The sequence below is a fragment of the Otolemur garnettii genome, unplaced genomic scaffold (assembly GCF_000181295.1).
Source record: "Otolemur garnettii isolate 467f Iridium unplaced genomic scaffold, OtoGar3 scaffold00128, whole genome shotgun sequence".
Lineage (NCBI taxonomy): Eukaryota > Metazoa > Chordata > Mammalia > Primates > Galagidae > Otolemur > Otolemur garnettii.
This window is the reverse complement of record NW_003852523.1, coordinates 219,445-244,619: the sequence shown is the minus strand read 5'-3', so window position 1 is coordinate 244,619 and position 25,175 is coordinate 219,445. Positions and strand designations below refer to the sequence as shown.

At 46.6% G+C, this 25,175-nt stretch overlaps 1 protein-coding gene across 1 annotated transcript in view; it reads left to right on the top strand.

The window, feature by feature from the left end:
* Positions 1-25,175, top strand: part of DSCAM (DS cell adhesion molecule) — a gene marked incomplete at its 5' end in the record, with an annotated part of 730,460 nt that overhangs the window by 641,045 nt on the left and 64,240 nt on the right. Inside the window, 4 exons of the mRNA XM_012810262.1 lie at positions 2,455-2,631; positions 14,767-14,797; positions 20,868-20,983; positions 24,679-24,828. Of these exons, the coding sequence (XP_012665716.1) occupies positions 2,455-2,631; positions 14,767-14,797; positions 20,868-20,983; positions 24,679-24,828 (474 nt within the window). The remainder of the gene's footprint in view (positions 1-2,454; positions 2,632-14,766; positions 14,798-20,867; positions 20,984-24,678; positions 24,829-25,175) is intronic.

Here is a 25,175-nt window from a genome sequence, read left to right as displayed (position 1 = left end):
CACCTAGGACATTTATCCGGCCTGCCGGGTGTTTTTGCCGCTGCTGCCTGTTCTGCTTAGCAGCCGACTCATCCCGGGGCCCACAGTCCAGCCCTCCAACGGTCTGAGGGACAATGAACTGGCCCCCTGTTTAAAACGTTTGAATGCCCCTGCTCTAAGGGGTGTATATCTTGTCATCCTCCATGATGCTCCATAAAGCCCCGGCAGGAGCATTTATACCACCCTACAGAAGGAGTGGCCATGAAACTAAAGCCCTTGGAAATGACCAGAGGAGCTTGGGATGTTGTTGGCAGGGACCCTCAGTCAGTCGGTTTCCTAGACTATCCCAGAGCTTCTCCTGCCCAGACATATGGTGTGGACCCAGCTCTGAATCTCCTGTCCTCGCCCATTTCTCCCCAAAGTCCTCCTCCCCTGGATCCCGGGTTCCTGTGGGCACATGCAGCCCAGGTCCTGAGACCATAGGGAGGCCCTCACGGGTGGACCCTGCTGGTGTCAGACACCCCATCCTGAGGCCCTGGGAGAGTCTGTTCAGCCCCTGACTTTTCTTCTCAAGGGCGATGCTTTCCTTAGGCCCCTTCCTCTAATTTTTAGTGCCAGTTCTGAGTGATTTCATTCAAAGGTGTTCACATCACAGAGAATCACCACAGGCAGAACAGCAGTTCCCACCTGGTTTCTCCCCCCAAATCATTGCATTATCTGGCCTTGCAAAATAAGGACTTTAACACTCACCAAAGTCCTCCGTCAACATGCATGCATTGGGTAGTAAGAGTATTTCTTACTCCAGATGGCTGAGTTCTGATGTGTGCACTCTGACCCACAGCTCCTCTGGGACACCTGCAGTGACAGAGTGCTTGGATTAAAGTGCTCACAGCTCATAATTTAATTATAAACTGCTTGCGTATAGCATTTGACACTGCGATTCTAACTTACAAAGTGTTCTGCAGATTTCAAAGTTTGTCCTCTAAAAATATATATAATGTTCTCACTTTACTAGGCTCACAAACTGTGATGAAACTTCTGAAATCTGAAATGATGTTATGCTAAGAAATAGGAATGCCTATTTGCACTCTCCTTGAATGGGATTACGGATTTCTCTGAACTAATCTCATGGATAGATAGATATAACATTTTTTGTCACCTCTGCCTAAAGGATTTTGTTTTTTTTTTGGTTGGGCAGGGTTTTGAACCCACCACCTGCAGCATATGGGGCCAGCGCCCTACTCCTTTGAGCCACAGGCGCTGCCTAAAGAATTTTTTCTTTTTCATTTTAGAGAGAACAAGCACAGCCAGTAGCCTCACACTTGTTCTGCTCAGCATCAGTCTTCCTTCTCCTGACCCTCCCTCTGCCTTCCCTCGGCCACGCATCCCGGCCCATCGCTCCTCAGGGGCACCACTTCACTGCCTTGTACCCAGGTGCTCGAGCATTTTGAGACTTGGATTTTCAGCAAAAAACACTGTAAATCTGGAACAATACCATGTTCTTTTGGACTTTAGCAGAGATGATAGGGACTAGGGATTCTATTATCCCTGCTCCACTTACTAAATGCAAGATGAAGATTTTTGCTCAGGGGGAAATTGCATTATTTTTTTCTTGCATTCTTTTTCCTAAAGCACTGACTTTCTGGCCCTTGTTTTACATTGGAAAATGGTGGGATGGAGCCTGTTACATAATGGAGGATGACAAGATACATGCCCCTTAAAAAAATGGAAGTGTTGAAATCTCTGCACCCATTGTGCTCAGCATCTGATAGAAGGCAGCTTAAAATAGCTCAGAATTCATTTCCCTTCAGTATTTCTTTGTGATTCTAAATAATCTGGATTTCATGGCACTGTGCAACAGTGCCCGGTCAATAACTAGTTTGCTTTAGAGACCTAGACTGGTACCCTCTGAATAATTGTCTGTAGCTCTTATACCCTGAAATGGCAGTTTTTAAAGTAGATTTGGTCTTACACCTATGATAAAAGGCAATTAGATAGCCAAGTAAAAAGGTTTCAGCTTCTTTAAGCCAATCTATCTGTACGGTCTCCCTGCAGACTCTCTTCCGTCCATTTGCCAAACACATTGTTCCTTTTTGGATGTGCAATTTTTCAGATAGTCTCTATCAATTGTACTGTGGGTGACAGTGAAGAGCCACTTAATTCGCAGTAATGCATATGGCTTCTGTGAGCAGTGAGCCTGGGCTTTGTGCTCTGAAGTGCCTGCGCCCAGCAGTACATTGCAAAATGAAGTCTCTTTCAAGGGTGTGCCATGCTCTAGAGGAAGTTGGAAGTTTGGGCAAAGGGAGGGAATGAAGAAGAAAATAAATCAGCAAGAATCTAGAGAAAGACTTCCTCCCATTCCTCATCAGCCCCAGCACCCTCAGTTCACAGGCGTGACGTTTGTCGCTGTCATCCCTAAAAATGCCACCTGCTGTCTTCATTAATAGCCTTCTAATATCGTGTCCCTGCTTTCAGGTACAATTCCTCCACTCATTAAGTCAGTTGTCCAAAGCGAAGAAGGCCTGACGACCAACGAGGGGCTCAAGATGCTGGTGACCATCTCCTGCATCCTGGTGGGGGTCTTGCTGCTGTCCGTGCTCCTGCTGGTCCTGCGGAGGAGGCGGCGGGAGCAGAGGCTGAAGAGGCTGAGAGGTAGGTCAAGACCAGCCATTCACTGCCCTCTGCTATGGTGCCACGGCCACCAGGAAAGAGGCCAGCTGGAGAGCAAGGCCTTTCTGGGCCAGTCCCTGCCTGAGTCCCTGGTGGTCCTTCAGTGGATGTAGAGCCTCAGGGGAGAGCAGCACAACCATCCCACTCCACCAATCAGACGTCGAGGGACAGCCAACCCCTCGCACGTCCCCTAAATCCTAGCTGTCCATAGGCAACCCCAAAGTAATTCACAGGTTTCCAGCCCCACTCTTGTTCATTTCCAGTGGTTCCAGCAAAGCCACCAATGAGGCTTTCTCTGAAAAGACCTGTCAGTTCTCCCCTGGGAAGGAGAGTTATTTCATTGCCAGGAAGCGAAAATTGAGGGCGTATGGTCCTGGGAAAGCCTTAAGAGGCAGATAGCACATGCTTTCCCAAATTAGAAATGTGACCTGAAGCCCAGTGTAAGAGTTTCAGCCTAACTAAGAAAAAAAGTAATGGAAGATGGTGAACCCAGGCCAGATGAAATCCACTGTTCACCGACACTGTGAGTATAATGTCCAGCTCTGTGCCACTCTGCAAGGTGAGGCCATTCCCAGGCTCTGGCCAGCAGCCCTCACTGGCCCTTCTCCGTAATGTGAGAACAAGGACTTCTAAACACGAAACTGTGCAGGAAAAATGTGCCAGAGCCCTTTGCCCTTTGCCAAGAGGGTATGTAACTAACACACTCTTTTTGGTAAAGTGTGTATATTATACAAGGTATTTGCATTTTAATGTCAGCACTGTAGGGAGCATTGATATGCCTAAATGTCCCTGATTTATTTGGGAAAATTCTACGTCTTCTGTAAATACTCTACTTGACCGCACTCCGGTCAGAGCAGAGGACGTGCTGGGATTTCCCATCTTCTCTTATCTAAAGCAGTCCTTCCCCATAAGGGACCCCAACACATTTTACTATCAATTTGCTTTCACTCTGCCAACAGACTAAAATATTCGAAGTTCCTTGCCCTCCATCTGTACGCTATGTCCGTGTATAATCAATACTCCGTTTATCTAAATCTCCTGCAGCCCAATGATTCATACGAACCGTCAGCCCTGTCGATATGTTCTTTCTCAATCATGCTCACCAATTATCTTTTAATTTTGCCAACATTACTTGACTGAGCATCTATTTCCTAAGCGCCAAACTAGGTGTTTGATATTCAAAGATGAAAAGAAGTTTTCTAAACTTTAGGTTTCATGTAGGCAGTAGGCCCATAAACAGCTACTAGTAAAACAATGACAAAAAAAATGCCGTGTATGCTAAAATAGGGCTTTGAACAAATTCTACATAAGTACAAAAGAAGGGTGGATTGATCCCAAGTGCAGAGAAAAAGGGAGGCTACCTCAGCGCTGAGTAAAATAGTCCTGCAGAACACCACGCTGCCGACGTGCAGAGAAGTTCAACCTGAAGTGGCCTGTGTTGTGTTCTGTCCACGTCTGCTCAGCACTGAAATACCACCATCCTTCCTCAGGGGGAGCGGAGGCCTGTGGCCTAGACTTCAGGGCAGATGTTACTGAGGTGCCGAGAGGCTGTGTCCTTGTTATATGGAGACAATTATATGTAACTAGTTTCATTCAGAAGGTTTTGATTGTCCATATAACATCTCTTAAATCCAAAGATTTTTAAGGTTTCTTCTTAATGGTTTCTATTTCATTATAAAAGTTTGGCAGCAAATGGGTTAAGCATTCTAGGCACTTCTTCCCAGCAGTCTATCCATTCTGCCAAATTTGTCTTTATTTTTTTCCCTGGCTCCTGTTGCTCGCTCTTCCTCCCCAGATAGGGTTTCATTCTCCCTGCTGATAATGTAAGCAGTGGAAGCTGCGTTTCCTTACCAAGAGCAGTTCTAGCTAAGGCTGCTGCTGACGCTTACTGATTCCTTTAGAATGATGGAAGACACAAGCGTCCTTTATTTTCATTCTCAGAAGTTCCGTGTAGTTTAGTTGCTTGCTTAGCATGGGCTATGCCCAAGAAACATCCAGGGACTGGCATTTTAATCACTGGCATCTCCACCTGTAGACGTGAGTGTCCTATAGATGGGCTTGGTAAAAACGGGATACGTCACATCAGACCACCTGGTCTTTCATTCCCAGAAGTGGTTTTGTTTTCTCTCTGCCAGAGAAAGGGTAGAGCCAACACAGAGGTTTTAGCAGGAAGAAAATAAGTCCTGTGGTGAAGAAAGAAGCACTGATGTGAGATGTTGCGGGGCAAAGAACTCCAGAGAAGCAGCTTGCCGTGCACCAAGCATTTTGTACGTGCACGATAAAGGCTGCGTGAATCAAGAATCTGAACAGAGGACAGCGAGAATGCAAAGGGATTTAATTCATGCCTCTTCCTGATGGCAAGTTTCAGTGTGGACATACTGAAATAAAGTTGATTCAACAAATCATTGTAGATCACCTACCATGGGCCAGGTTTTCTTTTTAAAACAAAGAGCACTATTTGCTTATTATTAACCATTTCTGTTCTATCACCGGGGCTTGGCTAGGTCCAGGGAAGAAAACAGATTTTTAAGACCCTGTTTCACAATTATAAAGGGTGATACTGCAGTGGCCCTGGGCCAAGACTCACAAAGGGCAGACTCATCTGTCTGCAGCTGTGTGAAGTGTGGTCCTACAAGGACAGAATCAGCAGTGGAGGTGGGAAAGGGGATGAAGGAAAGGCCAGGCCTTGCCCAGAGGGTGTTTGTGTTTAGCCCTTCAGGGCCCTGAAATGTTCGTTAATTACATAAAATACTTCTAACTCAAGGAGGGGAATTGCAGCAGCCACAGAGTTGAAAGCAATAGGTTCTCATCTGTTACACATCCCAGGGTTCACTGGCAGCATCACCCAGTGACAGCCTGACCCACACAGGGCTGATTCTGTGCCTGTGTTAGAAGTTCAAATGTATTTGCAGTCTTTACAAGGAGAACTGCTGCGCACAATACTTGGATCGTTCAAGACAAGGACCATATTGCCAATAATGTGTCAATGTTGCCTGAGCAAACACCTATCAGGATCAAACATGGAAAGAAGAAAATTTGAATTACAAGAAAATATTGTAGGGGTCCCTAAAAGATGTTTTTAGGATGATTGTAAGGTCAGCCTCATAGGATTGACCTTGACTGATTGCTGGAAACTACTAAAATGTTTATAAGCAGAGGATATTTTACTGTATAGATGGGCATCCTAGCTGGGTGAATACAATATAATGTTCTTTTATGTTAAAAAAAAATTGTAAAGAAAGAAAGAAAATAGGACTCAAGCAATTGAGCCAACCTATATTCTTTCTTCCTGAGTGCTTTACTAATTTTAGAGCATAGTGACCTCGTAAACTCTAAATTGCCTGCAAGTGCTACACTTTTTTTTTTTAATCTACAACCTTATCCAGGAGTTGAAAAGCATTTTGCTTTTAGAGATGCCCTCATTTCCTTCCAACTTCTAGATCTTTTGAAGTTCAAGGCTACAGGGCAAGTCACTGCCTGGGCCCAGAAGCCCCAACCTTATAAAAATATGATTACCATATCAAGTGATCAGCTCCAGTGTATCTTGGTGTGGGTTCGCTCAAGAAAGTTCAAGCTTCTGTCGGCACCACTCAGTATGGGCGGTGCCAGCCCCCGAGTTCCAGACTTTAAATAAGCCAAAGATAAAAATCAACAGGTAATACAAAATACGACCGCGTTTCTATTTCAAAATGCCCCTCTTCCTTTGATCAGAAATGTATTTGTTACTTTAAAGATGCTTCGAAATGGATTAATATTATATGGCTGATCAACTCCAGAAGACCATTCCCAGCGGGAATCTCTGGCTTGTGGCACTAGGTGGGTGCCCTTTAAGGGGTGAGCAGTGAGGAGTCATCACCAGCTTGAGTTCTAACTTGCCATTTGGCTGCTCTGCAAACCAGCCCAGAGCTTTCCTCATTTGTAAAACCAAAGAGTAACTTCACTTGAACTTCACTTACCTAAGCAGCAATGTACATCTAGGAGCCCGATGACACCCTCAACTTGAGGCAGCCTCAAGGAAGCAAAGATGCCCCAGACCAATGGGTAGAGCCCTGGTAAATGTCTTGTTCCTTAGAGAAGAAACGGGAAGAATGCCCCCCGCAGCTTTCATCTGCCAGCTGAGAGAGGCCCAAACTGCGGCGAGGAGGCACTGGGAGCCGGTCCTCCGAAAGGCTTCACTTCTGTGCTTTGAGTTTCTGCCTTCTCTCCTTCCTTTCTTTTTCTCCCTTTCTCTCTCTTTCTCTGTTTCTCTCTTTCTTTTTCTTTCTGCCTTAGATTCTTAGTAAAATCATTCTTTTAAAACTCCAAATTAGTTGTGGTAACTAAGTAGAAAGATGTTTCTGTACCTGAGCATGGGGGGTGAATATACATATTGCCACGGTTTGCCAATCAGCTTCATTTGACCCTGCTGATGCTCAGATGTCCTATTTGGGAACTTGTAGAAACTTAAATGCAGGTGTGTAGTGCTCACAGAAGTAGCGACTTTATGAGATCTATTTCAATTCTGCAGAAAAGCAGAGACTGCGTGAGGGAGCCTGCACATAAAAGCTCTAGTTGAATGGGAAGCAAGGTCAAGGCTGCCTCCCTGAATGGTCTTTTTTGTGGATGTGGGCAAGTGACTGCCCAGTGGAGCTGCCAGCGAGACATATTCCACTGCATCTAACTAGAACTTCAGACATGGAGACACAGTCATGTGGCTGTAACTAAGACTCTCCTTTTTAAAAGAAACTTTTGCCCGAGTGGAATCAAGGCAATTCAGACTCTCAGAACTGCAGAGCCGCAGTGCCCAGGGACTGGCTGTGCCATTGTGAGGCACGCACGGCCTTGCTGATGTGGACTTGCGTGTGACGGGCACACACAAGGGGAAAGCAACAGTCCACAAAAAGAACAGGAAGAGGGCGAGACCAACCTGTGTCCTCCTAACCCAACTGGAGGCCGCTTTCCCCAAGAATTGATGGAACCGCGTATTAATCTACAGGGACCAACATTTCCCCTTTCCTTTTTTCCCCCTCCTCTACCTTTTCTGTAGCACTTCACTTTACACTCTCTTATTTTAGTCTCTCAATGGCTGTGCAGAAGGGTCGAGTATGAACTTGGCATTGTTATGCCACGTTTTGCTGACATGAAAACTGAAGGCCCGAAAGACTCTGGCTGGGCTCCTTGTCTGAAATCACCCGAGTTGGGGCAGAGCCAGACTGGAGCCAAGATCACGGTCTTCTTTCCAGGACACTTCTGCAGGCTTTGGAGTAGGCCAGTAGGACACAGGCCATCCCATCAGCGTGAAGCAAACTTTAAAACAGCGGTTCTCAACCTGTGGGTCAAAAAGGCTCCTGTCACTAGGAAGGTTGAGAACCACTGCTTTAAAAAGTTTAGCAATTAAACGTGGGATGAAAAGATGTATTAACATATTACCCATAGCTACTTTACAATTCTTTGTTTGTCCATCCAAACTTGGTTTATTCATTTTCTATTTCAACATTCACCACCCCTCGCCCTTCCCTTTCCTTCTAGTTTGCCTGTGCATCCCTACTGTCCTGTCTAATTCTTTTCACCACTGAATACCTGGAGCAGTACTCTCTGCCCACCTACGTTACTGCTCTCCCATTCCCCAATGCTCTGTTCCAGCCCGACTGCCCACGTGAAACTGTCCTCCTGGAGACAGACGATCACCTCATTCCCCTCCCCGCCATCACCTTGCCCTCCTTGCAGCATGCAGACGGTTAGCAAATGCTGTCTTTCCACATTTCTGTATCACTGGATCAGCCCAGTGGCATCTTCCTTCACTTCCCAACCCAGCAGGTTAAAGGCAGAATGCAGAGCCCAGGGCGGACACCTGGGAGCGGCAAGGGGCTTTAGAAAGATGTCACCGAGTTTAAATCTCAGATTGATCTGAAATCTATGAAAACAAATGTGACAGGCAACACAGAGGGCTATGGTGCTGTGTTTGGGCAAGGAGAAGGTAGCTTGGGAAGGTGTTCTCGTGGGAACATTTGGCAGGAAGGGAGAGCAGCTCCACCTGCTTGGCCTGATGGGCACCAGGAAAAGTGCTGTCCCGACCAGAAGATGAGGACGAAGAATTATAAGAATTATAAAAGGGGGCAGCGCCTGTAGCTCAGTGGGTAGAGCGCCGGCCGGCGGGTTCGAACCTGGCCCAGGCCTGCTAAAACCACAATGACAACTGCAACAAAAAAATAGCCGATGTTGTGGTGGGCACCTGTAGTCTCAGCTACTTGGGAGGCTGAGGCAAGAGAATTGCTTAAGCCCAAGAATTTGAGGTTGCTGTGAGCTGTGATGCTATGGCACTCTACCAAAGGGTTTCATAGTAAAACTGTGTCAAAATAAATAAATAAGTAAATAACAGGGAGGGAAGGGAGGGAGAGAAGGCGAGAAAGGAAGGTAAACAAAGAAGAAATAAATGGGAGGGAGGAGTCAAACTCAGGATGTTCGAGAAAATAAGAGCCCAGATACTTTAAATTGACTTACGCTTCCAGAATCTTCTCAGCCTCATGAAAGCCAGGGAGATGTTGCTTTTCTCAATCAATGCTGGCAAAGGACAATTACACACATTCCAAAGCATGAGTAGTATAATGCAGGCACCAAGAAATGTCCTTCCCAGAGGGGAAAGATCCCCACCACTTCCATGTCTGGAAAGATCAGAAAAGTGTTGTGGGGTTGTGGTCCCAAGACTCCAAAGGAGAACGTCTTAGGAATCCAAATAAATTTTTTTCATATGTAAGCCCAGGACTTTTGTGAATAATCTTTGAACAATCAAGGGCAAATTAGACATATTACAAAGTGATCATACAGATAATCCCAGACTTATACAATGGTTCAACTCAAGATTTTTTCACCTTTACTGTGGCACAAATGTACTGATTTACATTCCGTAGAAGCCAGACTTATAATTTTGCATTTTGATTTTTCTCCCAGGCTGTTGATATGTGATACGTGATAAGCTTACATGAGATAGTCAACAGTTTATTATAAAATAGGCTTTGTGTGAGGTCATTTTGCCAAACTGTGTGCTACTTTCTGAGCACACTTAACATAGGTGAGGCTCGGCTATGAGGTTTGGCAGGTTGGGTGTGTTAAGTGTATTTGCAGCTTGAAAGACTTGCAACTTTTGTTGGGTTTCTGAGGATGTAACCCCATGGAAAGTCAAGCATCTGTACTCTGCACCCATTTCCAAAAGCATAGATCCTACACATTGCAGATTGAAATTAATTAGTTTGGGTTACAGAAAGGACAGTTTGTGAGCAATGAGCAACCTGGGGATCCCATTTGCATTGTGACGGGGCTGACTGATAGGCATGTGCCAGGCTACCACTGGCAGGCTGATGGGAGCATGTAGGTGACACACATCCAGGTGGGAAAACTAGTGCACTAGAGGAAAGAATCCACATTTTAAGAGATTGTGAAAGGCTGGAACCAAGAAGATAAAATGTAATAGGGGTAGCTGTGAAGGCTTCTGTGTAAGTTGTAAAAATGCATCCGTGGCATGTGTGACTTCTGAGGGGCACCGAGCGCTCACTGCTGTGCTGGGAGAATATCACCTCAGCAGCATCTGCACTCAGCCCCAGTTAGTAAAGAGATAAGAAACCACATCCTCTCCTAGAAGATAGTCCCAGATGGGGAATTACCTAGAAATATGGCACATGAGGAGAATTTAACCTGGAAAAGAGAAAGCCGAGGCCAAGCAAGGGGATGGAAGCCACGTGGGGGTGCGACTCGGGTGGTGCTATGATCACGTGCAGGCAGAAGTGGGTCGGGGATTCCGACACAGGAGGAGGCAGGTGCTGCTCACAACTGCATGTGTCCTCAGGAAATCTGTGGGTGGCTTCACTGTGTGCCGGGGACTGGGCTTTGCCTGGAGATAAAAACCAAGGGGCCATAAGAGAGGCCACCTGGAGCCATCGGGCACAGTGCAAGCTGGGAGGGCCACATTGGTGCAGTGCAGGGGGCCGGGGGCGCAGGGGCAGGTGCAGTGAAGGGCCCTGTGGGAGCAAAACTGTGGAGTCTCTGCAGAAAGTGGCAAGTGCAGGATACTCGAGAGAGGCTTAGAGGTCACATGGGAGAGACAGGAGGTCAGAAGACAGCCAGGACCTGCATAGGGGGCTGTGCTCTGTGCTGACCAGCGCTGTTGTAGTGAGGTCCCTTGGACAGTCTCCAAGTACGGGTGTGACTCCGTAAGAGGGTTTCAGATCTGTCACCCTTCCCGCAGGGTGGGCATCACTCAGTGAGCTGAGAGACTGGGGTCAGCCAGACCAGGGAGGGGGATGTTTGCTAGTTCGTGGATTTGGACTGAGAAGAGAGGAAGAAAGCCAAAGTCCCACAGGGACGTGCTATGGGGAGAGACCCACAGACTTGAAGGCCGGTCTGTCCCAGGACAAGGAGGAGCTGCACCCCTGGTGTCCACACCGCGTGAAGTGGCTGGGGCCCCAGCTCTGGATCGGGGCAGACAGAGCATTTTCACATCTCTCTGCTGTAGAAGGGATTCCAGCATTCACAGGAGGCTGAGCTGAAACATCTTCATTGTGCTTAAGATTCTGTGGCTCCAGGACTTTTTTTTAAATTTGTCGCAGCTCATCGTCCTACCCCTAAACTAAAATGTGAGATCTGGCTGTCCCTTCTTTACCATCTCCCAGTGTGAGTGTGAATAGCGTCCGGGTCTGTGTCAGCCCTGGGGTGTCTCCCAAATGATTCCCACTCTGCCTCTGAACAGATCACTGAATGTCCAGACACCTCAGCTCTCCCCAAATGTGCTTCCATGTCCCCCCAGACTGCTATTCCTGTCACTTGTGCCACTGGACACCCCCATTCTGCACATCCCAAATCTTGCCCATTTCCTGACTCCCTGTCCCCAAACCCACCTCACATTGTGATGTCACCCTCACACTCCCAGTCTCTAATCCAGCCCTCACAGCCTCTCACCTGGACCCCTGTAAGAAGCTGTCATGGAGTCCCCACCCTCAGGCCCATCCTGAGCACTCCTCATGGATGGTACCAAGGGCCCCAGCTCTGCCCTCCTCCTTCTTCCCTACTCCTTCTTCCCTCCCCTTAGCCCAGGGAAAAGCTTTCAGAGTATGGCCAATAATGAAAAGTCACATCTACTTAGCTCCTAAGTGTCCAGATCATCCCCATCTTCTGGGCCACCAACCTGGCAAATTTCCTGTCCAGCCACACCAACCTGCAGGCTCCCTCCTGAGCCACCCGATTCCAGTGCACATGGATGCCCTGTGTGAGAGTCTGCACATCCTGTCTGAGCTCCCACACCCCACTGCCTTCAATGTAGGGTCTCTTTCCAGATCGACCCAGCATGGGACGCTGCTGTCCTCAGATCACCTCTCCCAGGCAGCTGGCACCTGCCATGGGCCCCTTGGCATCTCTGAGGAGGTGACTCTGGCCCTCTCTGTGCATAAAGATCCTTGAGGAGAGTGGTGAAGGGTTGGGCTGTGTATACCCACATGGCTGCAACCAAGGGCTGGATGTTTCTGGGTCTCAGTGGCTACATTTCTAAAATGAACACACTAATTCCCTGGCAGAGGTTAACATGGAAGGGGCCTAGGATGGCAGTCCTAAAGTCATGGGCATGTCCAAACCTCTAGTGAGTGTTCAACTATCACCCACCTGCCCCACACTCACACCCAGCCATCATCTGTACATCCAAACCCCAGCTTCTCAGTTGATACAACAGTGAACTCACAGAAGAAGTGAATTCCTGTTAATATAATTTTTCTTAAATTTTCAGATGAAATCAGAAGGAAGACATAGGAGCTAAGACAGAAAGGGAAGGGAAGGGCCAGCAAGTGATAAGTACAGGGAAGTGTTGTCTGAAGTGGCTCTGGGCACCCAAGCCTATGGGGAGCCTGAGCTCTAGGAAGACACCTGCTAGCCACAGTCCCCGGGAGTCTGCGCAGAGCTGTACCTGCTGCCGGCGGCTTGGTGCCCTGAAGTTCCTCAGTTGTTGGTAGGAACAAGCACAGGAAAAGGTGAATCAAAGGTGAAGTAAGGTAGGCAGGCAGTTCTGAAGAGAGCCGAGTCTGAGGAACTGTGGGTGTGAGCTGGTGTTGAACCCCTGGAGTTTGTCTCTTCTTGTTAGAGCATCAGACTAGCACGGCCTGCTTGTTACATGGAGCTGATTAGTCCCAAGCTGCTGGTGTTCGATATAGATAGATGGACTCTGTGAGTGTCAAATCCTTCAGGGATAGAAGAAACACATTCTATTCTCTGCGTCTTTGCAGAAAAACGTACAGACGTGAGCTGGAAGTTGGCACCACTTTGCTTTCGTCAATTTGCATGTGACGGGGCAGCCGGGGCCATTCCGTGGGCCAGACTGAACCTGTCTGTGCACAAAGCCTGGCCCCATTTGGGGGTTACCAGTTGGAACTGGCATGGCTGGTTTAAGGGACTGAGCTTGGGTTCAAGTGGGACCAGTCCCCAGGTGGTTTTTCTGTGGCCACTCACATTGCTTGGTAGCAGGAAGCTGCTCCCCACCCTAAAACTAACCACATTTAAGTGTCAGCCCCCCATAGAGAGAGCTGGAAATGCCCCAGCATGCATGTGTCTTCACTACAGAGCCCGTCAGGCGGTCAGCTGAGGCCGTTTCCAGAAAGCTACGTTCACTGGACTGCATACTTACAAACAAGACTTTTTAGCAATGAAAAGGAAAAAAAGAAGAGTTTCATGTTCTAGGGGAAAAAATCATTTTTCCAGGGCAAAATGTGTAAAAAGAATAAATTATATTTTAAGGAAAATGTGAATTACAAAACAATGCCACCAGAAAAAGCAGAAAGAAATGAATCAATATTTGGAATCACACCCTCTCCCCAGACTTAGCCCAGATGAAATAGAGCTCCTGAGCAGACCAATTTCAAGCACTGAGATCAAAGAAACAATAAAAAACCTTCCAACAAAAAAATCCCCTGGTACAGATGGCTTCACACTAGAATTCTATCAAAGCTTCAAGAAAGAGCTTACTCCTATACTGCAGAAATTATTCCAAAAGATTGAGGAGGAAGGAATCTTCCCCAACACGTTATATGAAGCAAACATCACCCTGATATCAAAACCAGGAAAAGACTCAACTAAAAAGGAGAATTTCAGACCAATTTCACTAATGAATACAGATGCAAAAATTCTTAATAAAATCTTAGCTAATAGATTACAGCTTATCATCAAAAAAGTCATACATCAGGATCAAGTAGGTTTCATCCCAGGAATGCAAGGCTGGTTTAATATATGCAAGTCCATAAACGTTATTCACCATATCAACAGAAGTAAAACCAAAGGCTACATGATCCTCTCAATAGATGCAGAAAAAGCATTCGATAAAATCCAGCATCCTTTTTTTAATTAGAACACTGAGGAGTATAGGCATGGGTGGTACATTTCTTAAACTGATCGAAGTTATCTATGACAAACCCACAGCTAATCTTTTAGTAATAAAATAAATTTTATTTAATTTTAATTTTATTTTATTTTCAGGAGTAAAACTGAAAGCTTTTCTTCAAACTGAAAGCTTTTTCTCTTCTATAACATTTTTAGACAGGAGTTCTCTTGTCAGGAGTAGTAATCAGGTCTTGGTAAACAATGTCCTCAGAGAAAAAATATAGTTTTATTTGTGAATTTGAAACAAGCATCTAAGTTTCCAGAAGCAGTGATCAGCCTGAGGGACTTGGAGATCTATAGTAATGCCGTTTGTAAGTCATTTCCAGTGTCATAAGCTTTTATTTCTGATATTTTGATGACAAAAAGAGCGGGTTGTACAACACAAATGACTTCCTTTCAAAATGTTAATTTTCAGATGGCTGAAAATAAAATCGGGTTCTAGAAGTGACTAATAAATCAATTGTAATAAAAATCTTTAATACATGTCTGAGAATTTCATGTCCATAGAAAAGTTGTGATATCTTTTATAATTTAAAAAGAAGATATAAAAAAAAAAGTCCCATATAGAAGAAATAAGGACTCCATAAACTTCTAGGTTATTAGTAGTGATCTGGGTATACAATCAAAATTGAAAATGGCTGTTGTCATCTAACTGAAGAGTATTTGTGATAACGCCTTAGTGGATGTTAATGAGTTTTTTATCATGTACTAATATTACCTTTCTTTCCCCAGATGCGAAGAGTTTAGCTGAAATGCTCATGAGGTAAGAACAAAGCTAACACCGAGTTATCGTGTGTAAAAGAGCAATTGTGAACTTGCCCGGTAGTTTCTGTGATTTTTAAAGATGACGTTCTGCGACTGATAACACATTTTCTCTTTGGTAATTTCCATTGGCAATCTCCAGTAGCCACGCACTGCCCCACTGCAGATGTAGACACTGAACGATGCACTCGTATTTTCAGATGTGCAGTCGGTACATGGTTCGTTGGCTGAGCTCAACCGGGGGTATGTTTCCCTTTAACTCAGGAAGAGATAGATGCATTCTAAGTAAGCGGGTTTAGTTTTGCTTCCAGGCAAACACACTCTTTGTGAGGTGGGGCCTGCCTTCCAACAGGAGACGTTAAAAGAAAACCACAGAAGGGAACGGGCTGTGCTCCTCAGACTCAGTGAGCTGCCTCCAGGGCACCAACTCCTGTCCCACTGTGTGCTCACTGTCCAGTCCCAGGGCACGGCCTGGGGTCCCAGCACACCATGAGGAGGACCCTGCATGGTGTTCCTTGGGAAGATGAATGGGAGACGGCAATTGAATAAGTAAGAGAATATTCACATCCACGGAGGGCAGCAGGCCCTCTTCACAACTCCACTTCTGCACGTCACAGGGTCTGTAAGAGGCAAGGATGTGATGAGAAGGATGTCCCTGAACCTATGGCCAACAATGTCTTAAAATACAGGCTGGCCGGACAAAGACATCTGGGGGAATGTCCCTTTCATGTCCCCGAACACCATTTTCCACTCAGTCCCCTCTCTAACATGCAGTAGCTACTTTATGCCTGTGCCGTCCAGCCTCCTTACTCTGTAGAACCAGAGCGGTCTGACATTAAGCATTTACACGTATGGATTAATTGACTGTCACGTTACCTCATCCTGATGTTTGTATTTTAAGCCTTTCATACTACAAAGATCAAATGAAAAGTGAAAAATAAGTAAGGAAAATGTCGGGGCCCTGACAGAGAACTTGACACTGTAATTTTAGGATGATTTGTGTAGGAGAGGAAAAGGATGGGTCTCTCCTTACGACCATCCCACCACAGCTGGCAGTTCCTTCCTCCTCCATCTGTACACTTAAAATTAGCCCTCTCTTGTTATTCATGAAGGCCGGTGTTCCACCTCCCCAACATCCTGGAAGCGCAAAGGCGGACCCCCAGTACCACTGGCAGGTGGGGTACATTCCCCCAGATGTCTTTGTCCAGCCAGGCTGTATTTTAAGACATTGTTGGTCACAGGTACAACAATGATAGGGTGGGATCAAGGGTGAGTCAGGAATGCGCTTGGCGTGAGTGACTGGATGAAGGTTGGTACCATCTGCCACGATCAGGAAACCGGCGAGAGGTGGATTATGCGTGTTCCTGGAGTCCGGGATGCGGAAGGTGCTGATGAGAATGAAAAGACCCACTGGGGTCCTGTTGCATAGGCTTTAAAAACATGAGTTAGTTAATCACCTTACCAATGAGGCTACTTCACATACAATTTAGCTTTCCAGCTTCTCCTGGAAAGGTGCTGGGGGGGGTGCACAGAGCCCCTTCAGACTGGGAGGACCTGCTCACCACAGCAGCACCTGCCCCCGCCCATCCTGGCTCCCCCTCACCAGTTTGTACCCAGCAGGGCTCCTGCAGCCCCTCCCCAGAGAGCTTCCGAGCCCCCTGCTTTCCTCCACTCCTCCCTCCCCATCCTGAGTTCCCTGCCACCTTGCCTGCCCCTCCTCACCCACCACGCCTTCACCCCAAGGCCGGGACCCTGGGGTCTGTTTCCCTACACTCAGCATTTATTCAGAGAGGATGACTCACTTTCCCTCTCTCCTGACATCCCGGAATGCGTCCTACTCCTCATTAGCCCCCGAGCAAAGCCTTAGAAAGCGTCCTCTACTCACAGGGCAATCGCATCCCTTGGGCATCATCTGTTGATAGAGCCGAGTCAGCCGTGCTCTTTGAGGTTTACAGTTGCCAATCAGGAACAGTTAAACCAGTAATCACTACCACTTAAAACAGTGAACGCGCTTTCCCTTCAGAAGGTGAAGGTGATTGAGAAGGAAGAACATTCCCACGCTGCTTGAATAGGTGGGTTTGTATGGGACTAATTCAACTCAGGAAAGTTCAGCTCAATCTCAGTCTAGCAGACGAGATTGAGGGTCAAACAACCGTCTGGACAATTCAGAATCAACCATATTTCCACTGTGGCCCAGGGGGGTCCAGGCAAGTCACGTACATTGGTGTAGAAAAGGATAATGAATTGCTGTCCCTGGTCTCTGCTGCTGTTTTCTCTGGAAACCTGGGAGTGGGTAGCCTGGTAACATGAGGGGGACATGGGGCCACAAGCCTGTTTTCTGAGCTCCATGTGGCCTCCAGGACTTTGTGTCCTGCTTCCTCATTGAAAAAAGAAAGAAAGAAAGAAAATCAAAATTGTTCCTGTCTTTATTATTCTGTGATCAAAGTGGACGTGACATTTATTTAACAACAATGTTCCACCAAGAAGTGCCAGCACATTGTGGCAGGATTAGCTGTCCCAGGCCAGGAAGGCTGCTGAGCCCCCAGGACACAGACAGCCTGGGTCCTGGGGGACCCATCCTGGAGCCCCTCTCATCACTGTGCTTCGGGCTTCCAGATTCCCACTCCTACAGAAGCAGATGACCCCGGAGAGGAGACAGCCTGCATCACCACTCCCAGATAGAGATTCCCTTTTATATGTCAGAGCAAGATTGTTATTTTAAAATGTCATACTAGCCTCATAAGAGGTGAGAGTGGCTTGCTCTAAAAATCTAACCAACACATGTTCAAGGTCCAAGGATTAGCAATTAGTAAGAGAGCTGGTTTTAAGCAGAGAAGGATTCAAATGGAGAGGTTATACTCTGGCTTTTATAATGTTCATTTTCTTTAATGAGAAATTAAAGGCAGATTTTTTAAATTAATTTCAATGGGAACATCTTTTGGGTTTTGGCCATTGAGATTTCTGGCTTGCAACTTTAGACCCACATTTCTTAAGGATACTAAAAAAGTAACAAAATGCCATTTTAAAATCATTTATTTAATGCAGAGGTTATAAGGCCAGGGTTCTGTCTTTAAAGCACTGCTAAATTTTTAATTCTAAGACTCCTGTTTTCTTCTTCGCGTTTTTTTAATATACATAGTAAAACATAGTCCCTCGAGTGTTAGAACAAGCTACCTTCCTAACAGTCTGACTGTTAGTCTACACGAAGGAAGGTTCTGGATGGTGTCTGGGGGGAGGGACTGTACAGACATCTTCACTGGTTTTTACCCCCACAAACCTTAAGGTAATATGAAGATTGTGAAGAGTTGCAGGGGTGCAAGGGACAAATTGGCTGAGCTGGGAAACACTCTGCCTTGTAAACCACCCGCCACACTCCCTCCCTCTTATTTTAATCAGACAACCAGATGGCAAATGGATGGTCCGCAATTACATTTTACTAATAACTAACATAGTTAGCATGATCCTATACCATACAAAAGATGCAATTTTGCTTCCACAGTGAAACATTCAGACTCTTTTTCGGGGTCACAAATGAGGTTTCTTCAAACAACTTTTTAGAATGTCTGCTGCTGTTCTAATGACCCAATGGTATCACTTTGGGAGGTCATCCTTTATGCAACAATCAATCACTCTTTCTTGGCCTTTTGGCTCAGATCAAGTGTATATAACAATCTATTATCAACTATGGCAGCAAATATTAATATAATGAAACAGCTCAGTTTGGACCTCAACCCTTTTAGAATGAGAAGGATACCACTGTCCTGAAGCAGAGCCATTCAGGACATGCCACTCAGCCCACATCTTACCCCAAATAACATGATTCATTTAACAAATAACTGTATTTCGTGAGCACCAACTGTGGTCTAATGCTGTTCTATGTTCTAATACAAGAAGCAGAACAGAGGAAGAAAGCCCCTGTGGAGTGTATATTCCAGTGGGAAAGACAGACAGTGAATAAGATTCAGCAATCAAATACGTGTAATTGATTCAAAATATGCTAAAGAATAATGAGTGACGAGGAGGAAAAAATTAAGCGCAAAACAGGTGGAGGCAGGACCTGGCTCCATTAAAGGGTAGATCTGAGTCCAGCCTGGCAAGAAGGACCGGCCACGTGGCTTTAGGGAATAGTCGGGGAGGATGTTCTAAGCAAACAGAAGAGCAAATGTGATGGGTGGGAAGAAAAATGAGCCCTGGAAGCTCAAGATTTATTGGGCCCTTTTCCTGTGATCTTTCAAGGAGCAGGAGAAAGGCACCTCCAGCTTTGATTGTCCCGGGTCTCGAGGTTTAGTCGTATTCTGAGTGTGGAGCTGGTTGCAGGGGTCTGTGGGCGGCGTTTCCCTTCCTCCCTGTGGGCCTGCGAGCAGACCCCTCACTGTTGTTGAAGTGTGGCCTTGGACTTGGTGCTCATCACTGTTTAACGGAGCAGCCGCCGCCTGCCTCATAACTATTCATGATGAGAGGAGGAACTAGCTCACACTGCTATTTTTGGTGCAGGGACAAGCTCAAGTCCCTAGTGAAGTTTCTAAACAGATCTTTCGGATATTCCCAGAGGAGTACCTCCCCATATGTTTTTGTGGAAATGCAGCGCGTCATAAATGACACAACGCAGACCCCCGAGCCACCAAAATGGTCTTCCTTTTATATGAGTATTTGAATTTTTGCATTCTTCTCTTTTCTCTTTGTTTTTAACCACAAACAAAATAAGTTAGTTAAGTTAGTAATTTGAGCAAGTATAGAGACCCTGTGAAAAAATAAATCAGGCCAAAACGTTTGAATCTGGGCTCTGCGTAATTAGCATGATCTAGGTACATAACCCAGTTACTTGTCTGCAGAGCAAGAAATCTGGTTCAAGGTGAACTTGTAAGCAGGAAATGTTGCACCTCTCGGAAGGCATCTTTTTCATAGCACGTGTTCGTGATATTCGAACGAAGAACATGCACAGGCTCCACCAGGCAGACACCAGAGATGTTTGAGCGAACTTGTCCTTGGTATCATCGAGTCGGAGACTGGGTGGGCAAGTCCTCGTTGACAAAGACAGAGCTGCGGAGGCAGAGGCTGGGGCTCCGTGGGAAGTGCTGGGCTGGAGGGGAAGTATTTCAGACGTAGCATGGATGCCCCTTTCTTGTTCTCTGTCAGAAGGAACTAACACAGGCCAACCATCATGGAGTGAACTAGGCTCCAGAAATCTTCCTCAAAACAGATGCGGACAATTGTTGAGCTGCATTTATTGATGCCATAGATTATGTCATTGATTAAAATATCTGACTGCTGCTTCTGGGAAGATGTTTCTGTCAACATCTTTTTAACATTTAGTAAGCTCTTATAATCCTGTACATAGGAACAACTCTCCTTCTAATTATAGATTGCTAATTAAGGCCTTTATTGACTTCTAAGATTTTTGTGCAATGTGGAGATGTTGCTTTGACTGCGGGCTCTGACTGGATATGATTATACCAGGCGGTTTACTACCTATTTCATTTACATTGAGAGAACAGCTCACTCTCTGAGCAATTTTCTGGTACACAAATTTTGAGATAAAATTATTACAGTAATTGCTTTGATTTTTGTTTTTCTAAAATGCACTATCAGTGAAGAAAACCAAACTAATTTCGGGGAAGCTAACAAGGTCTGTGATTTGTTACTGAAACAAAAACAAAACAGCACCAGATATAAACACAAATCCATTAGTGAAACCCCCTCCAACGACCAGCTGGCGCCCCTGGTTTCTCCCTGCCGGAGCTTGTGGTGTCTCACATCGGACAAATAAAAATATTGTTGGTTTTGAAATCATTTTCATTTGTTCCATCCAGCTTTAACACAAGAAATGGGGCACTTCTAAAGGTTCTATTCATATGGAATCAATCTCTATTAATAATTTGTATTTTCTTAACCTCCCATTCTGATGAAATGTAATATTAATAAATAGCATTTGAATTAAAGAAAAAAATCTCATATCATGTAGCTTTCCCTTGCCCTCCTCCCAAGAAATTGGTAATATTAGAGGATAAACAAAGCTGGCCCAATGTCGCATTGAACTGGATTTGTTAATGCCCCCCCCATCTCGTCCCCAGTAAGAATACCCGGACGTCGGACACCTTGAGCAAGCAGCAGCAGACCCTGAGGATGCACATCGACATCCCGAGAGCTCAGCTCCTGATCGAGGAGAGAGACACGATGGAGACCATCGGTGAGGTGCCCCCTTTGCTACAGGGCAATGTGGCTTCCGCAGACATGCCCTCTCAGCCCCAAGCCTAGGGCGTGGAAATACTGGACAGGCAATTGTCCTGACTGCTGTGTGAGTACAGAAGTTAGAAGGCAGAGAGGTGCTATTGTGGAGAACAATACGCACTTGAAAGTGTGCTCATTACAGGTTCTGCTTGCATGCAACTTGGCGGTCCTCTGGGCAGGAGGTCCCCAACGCCGAGCCACGCTGGGTCTTTTGGGGAGGGGGGGCTTGTTGATGCCCCTGCAGGGAGAACATCTGTGACAAATGCTCAGAATCCCAGAGGCCTGTGCAGGTGGGAAACCCACTCTCCGTCTCCTCACAACTCTGATCAGGCCAGCCTTAACTAGATGCCGTCGTACAGAGCATCCTCCCTCCATCCTGGCACCCCACAAACATCCTGGGGACCTGTCCCTCGTAGCACTTGGGGAAACGCCCCGCTCACTGGCTTCACAGTTTTAGAGCAGCCCTGGAGAGATTCTGTGGCTCATTCACCCAGACCCCAGGGGACTGACTCCAGCCAGGCTCTTCTCACTCAAAGACCCTGTTCCACATCTATTCCAGAAACAGAGACTTTTTGTTTTCATTGTAATAATAAGCAGAAGAATAGCAAACATCTCTCCACAGCTCCCCAAATGTCACGCACTTTCATGAGCACTTTTATGTGCATTATTTTATTTAACATATGAAAAAGGTCCTATTTTTGTAACTGAGATGTACAGAGATTTGTGTAGTTTGCCAAGGTCACACAGACAGGAGCGGAGCCAGGGTCCCCATCTGGCCACCTGCTTCATTGCCATGCCATCACCCCTGTCACCACCTGCTTCTACACCAGCAGGCTACTTCCAAGAACCCCTTGCCTCAAAAGTACCCTGAGCTTTCCAGTATCTGTCGAAACAGACTCTGGAGCAGGTGCCTGATCTGCCTGCCTCTTTCAAAGTTGGCTATTTTTGTTTTGGAAAATGTTTGCTGACCCCATCCTGTCCTGGGCAACCCCTTTCTGGTGGTCTGGATAAACCCCCCTGACTCCTGCCACGTACCCGAGCCCCCTCCTTCTGGGACTAAGAGGCCATCTGGGCAGAGGGCCTCCTCCATCTTCCCTCTCCTGCTCCACCTGCCAGTGGAGATGTCTTAGCCTTATGGCTCCTAAATTCTAAAGCCTGGGCTGCCCTGGCTGGATTCACACTTGCTACGGGCACAGCAGCACCTAGGGAAAGGTTCATCAAGTCCAATGTGCCCCCAGTCTACTGATTTCAGTTCAGTACTTAGCACCCACGTTGTGTGAGGAGGCACGGCCTGCCCTCAAGTGCATACGATCTCATTAGCTTGCTCACATCAGGGGGAGGCACCACGCTTTGCTTTTGAATACATTTTCATTTTCGGAGGTAAGCCTGGAATCCTTTGTTTCACTCAGTAGATTGGGCATTGAAACACAAGCTCGAAAATCAAAATGTAATTCCGTTGACCATGTGCTGTTATAAGCCACAGCTTTGAGCTTGTGCTTTAATTTAACCCTTCCAAGCAGCATGTGAAAAGTTGTTACTTTTGCCACTGAGATGTAGAGGTCACGTAATCTGTGGAAGTCACAATGGAACCACAATGGTCCCACCATAACATATTGCTAAGTGCCATTCATTAGGCTTGACACCTGTAGCACAGTGGTTACAGCACCAGCCACATGCACCGAGGCTGGAGGGTTCGAGCCCAGCCCGGGTCTGCTAAACAACAATGACAACTGCAACCTAAAAATAGCCACGCATTGTGACAGGTGCCTGTAGTCCCAGCTACTTGAGAGGCTGAGGCAAGAGAATGGCTTAAGCCCAAGAGTTTGAGGTTGCTGTGAGCTATGATGCCACAGCACTCTACCAGGGGCAACATAGTGAGACTCTGTCTCAAAAAATTAATTAATTAATTAAAATAAAATTCTCCTTAAATAAATAAATAAATCCATTCATTAGATTTTCTCATAATTCTATAGAAGGCTGTTAAAATAGACAGCTGGATGGATGCTGTGAGTGGTACGTGGGCTGCCAAGACCTGGTCCTTGCTGGCCTAACACCAGAGAAAGCCTGTCAGTCATTTCGGTATGGAACAATGACCATTGGTTACAGATGCAGTCCTCTCAGGACCATCCCCCACTAAGAGTGATTTACCTCCTGGTGACGCCTGACAGTTGCTTGATGGCATTTTCTAATTATTGGGGAAGCTAAACTGTGGTGCTTTGAAACACTCTGGGCTCTGACTACAAGAATCCAGTATTAGAGGGACATTAATCTCAGCCAGAACGAAGGGCCGCCCTCACCACCTGACAGCCGAATTTCCCAGTGAAAGTGCATAACCCAGCCCTCAGGTCAGCTGGCGCACTCCCGCAGGGGCCACCTTCTAGAAACTGCAGTGCACCCACATTATTAGTGAAAGACAAATGTGGACATGTGGCCCTGGAGCCAGGTCCAGTCCACCGTGAGAAACTGGAGAGAGGCAGAACCCTCTCTCCGGGGTCAGGTGACGACTGAAAGGCTGAAGCTCCACCCCAGCCCCAGTGCCTGCCGTGGTGCCACCTGCACTGCAGCCCACGCTGGGCTCTGGGAGGCTGGCAGACATCTTGGCAGCCATCTCCCATCTCTCTGCCAAGAAATTTTATTCTGACTTCAAGAGGCTTTCCTTTCCTGCCAGAGCTTGAGTAATTGGATTTTGTAGGGTTCATTCTGTTCAGAGCCTTTTTTGGGAACAGCAGCCTCGCCGGCTGTTTACGACTTTCACATCCCTGCTGTGGGGTCAGGGCAGGCTGTGGCACAGTCCCGCTGGCTGATACACGCAGGGGACACATCCTGAGCGGCAGTCCCTGTAAATTTAGGAAGACTCCATGTCTCCTAACCAAAGTTTCCCTGGGAGTCAAAAAGCTCTGACAAAACTGAAAAGTATCACAACAAAGTAATGAAAATCCTCACAGCCAAATAATGGCATTGCTCAAGCAGCTGCTCCTCCCCGCAGGAAAACGCTCGAACTCCACCTGAACCCCGACTCCCGCCTCTCCCACCTTCAGGGGCCTGCCCCACCCAGGCCTTGAAAACCTGACGGGGGGTCACTTTAGGAGATGCTCCCACTTTAGAGACGGGAGCTCACGGGAGCTGGGATGAGAAGGAGCGCCCAGAGAGGAGCCGGCACTGGAAGGGGCTTTTCTCCCATGTTATTCTGTCCCCTCCAAACATGTGCCAAGTTCCGAGTGAGAGGCCAGCCCAGGATGGAGCTCTCTGCAGTGGCGTCATCCCACAGCTGCAAACAGGGACCCATTTGGATTGGCAGCCTGTCACTGGGGGGTGACTGTGTCTCAAATGAGCTTTTGACAGACACATAAATCCAAAGCTCTATTAAAAGGCAGTACCACAGCGAGGCTCCTCAGATCAATGTTTGGTTCATGACAAGAGACGGAGCCCAGAGAGCAGAGTGCCTTCTCTTCATGTCCACCACCATTCCCAGCTCATGCTCCAGACGTCCACTCTACGCATCAGCCTCTGTTTGTCATACTCTAGGGTAACACTGAGGCAGCCTTGAACTTGGACTCATCTTTGTTGCTTTCGAGGAGGCCCTAATTGCTATTGTTATGAGCAGTAACTCAAAGGGGATAATCGTGTTTGTTTCTGTGTCCGCCTGTTCTGCAGATGACCGCTCCACAGTCCTGTTAACAGATGCCGACTTTGGAGAGGCAGCGAAGCAAAAGTCCCTGACGGTCACCCACACGGTCCATTACCAATCTGTGTCTCAGGCCACTGGGCCCTTAGTGGATGTTTCAGATGCTCGGCCAGGAACAAGTGAGTGGTCAACATTTAAAATGTGTGTGTGTTATCAATGCCGAAGATATATTAACATTCTGTCCCCGTCAAACAAAACCGTGGGGCTTTTCAGGCCTGTGCCTAAGAAACAAATAGGTACCATAATGTTTGTAATTGGGATGATGAGTTTTTATTGTCTGATCTTAGCTGCGATTAAAATTATGTCAGGTGAAGTCAATAACTCTTGGTATTGGTATATTAAGAAAAGTGCTAGAAATTTCAAGTCAATTTAATTTTTTTAATTTAGGCAACAGAGGAAAGGGGGAAGGTATTTAACATTAGTGTGTGTCTCTGTATGAACCAGAAGGACCATGTGCCATATATAT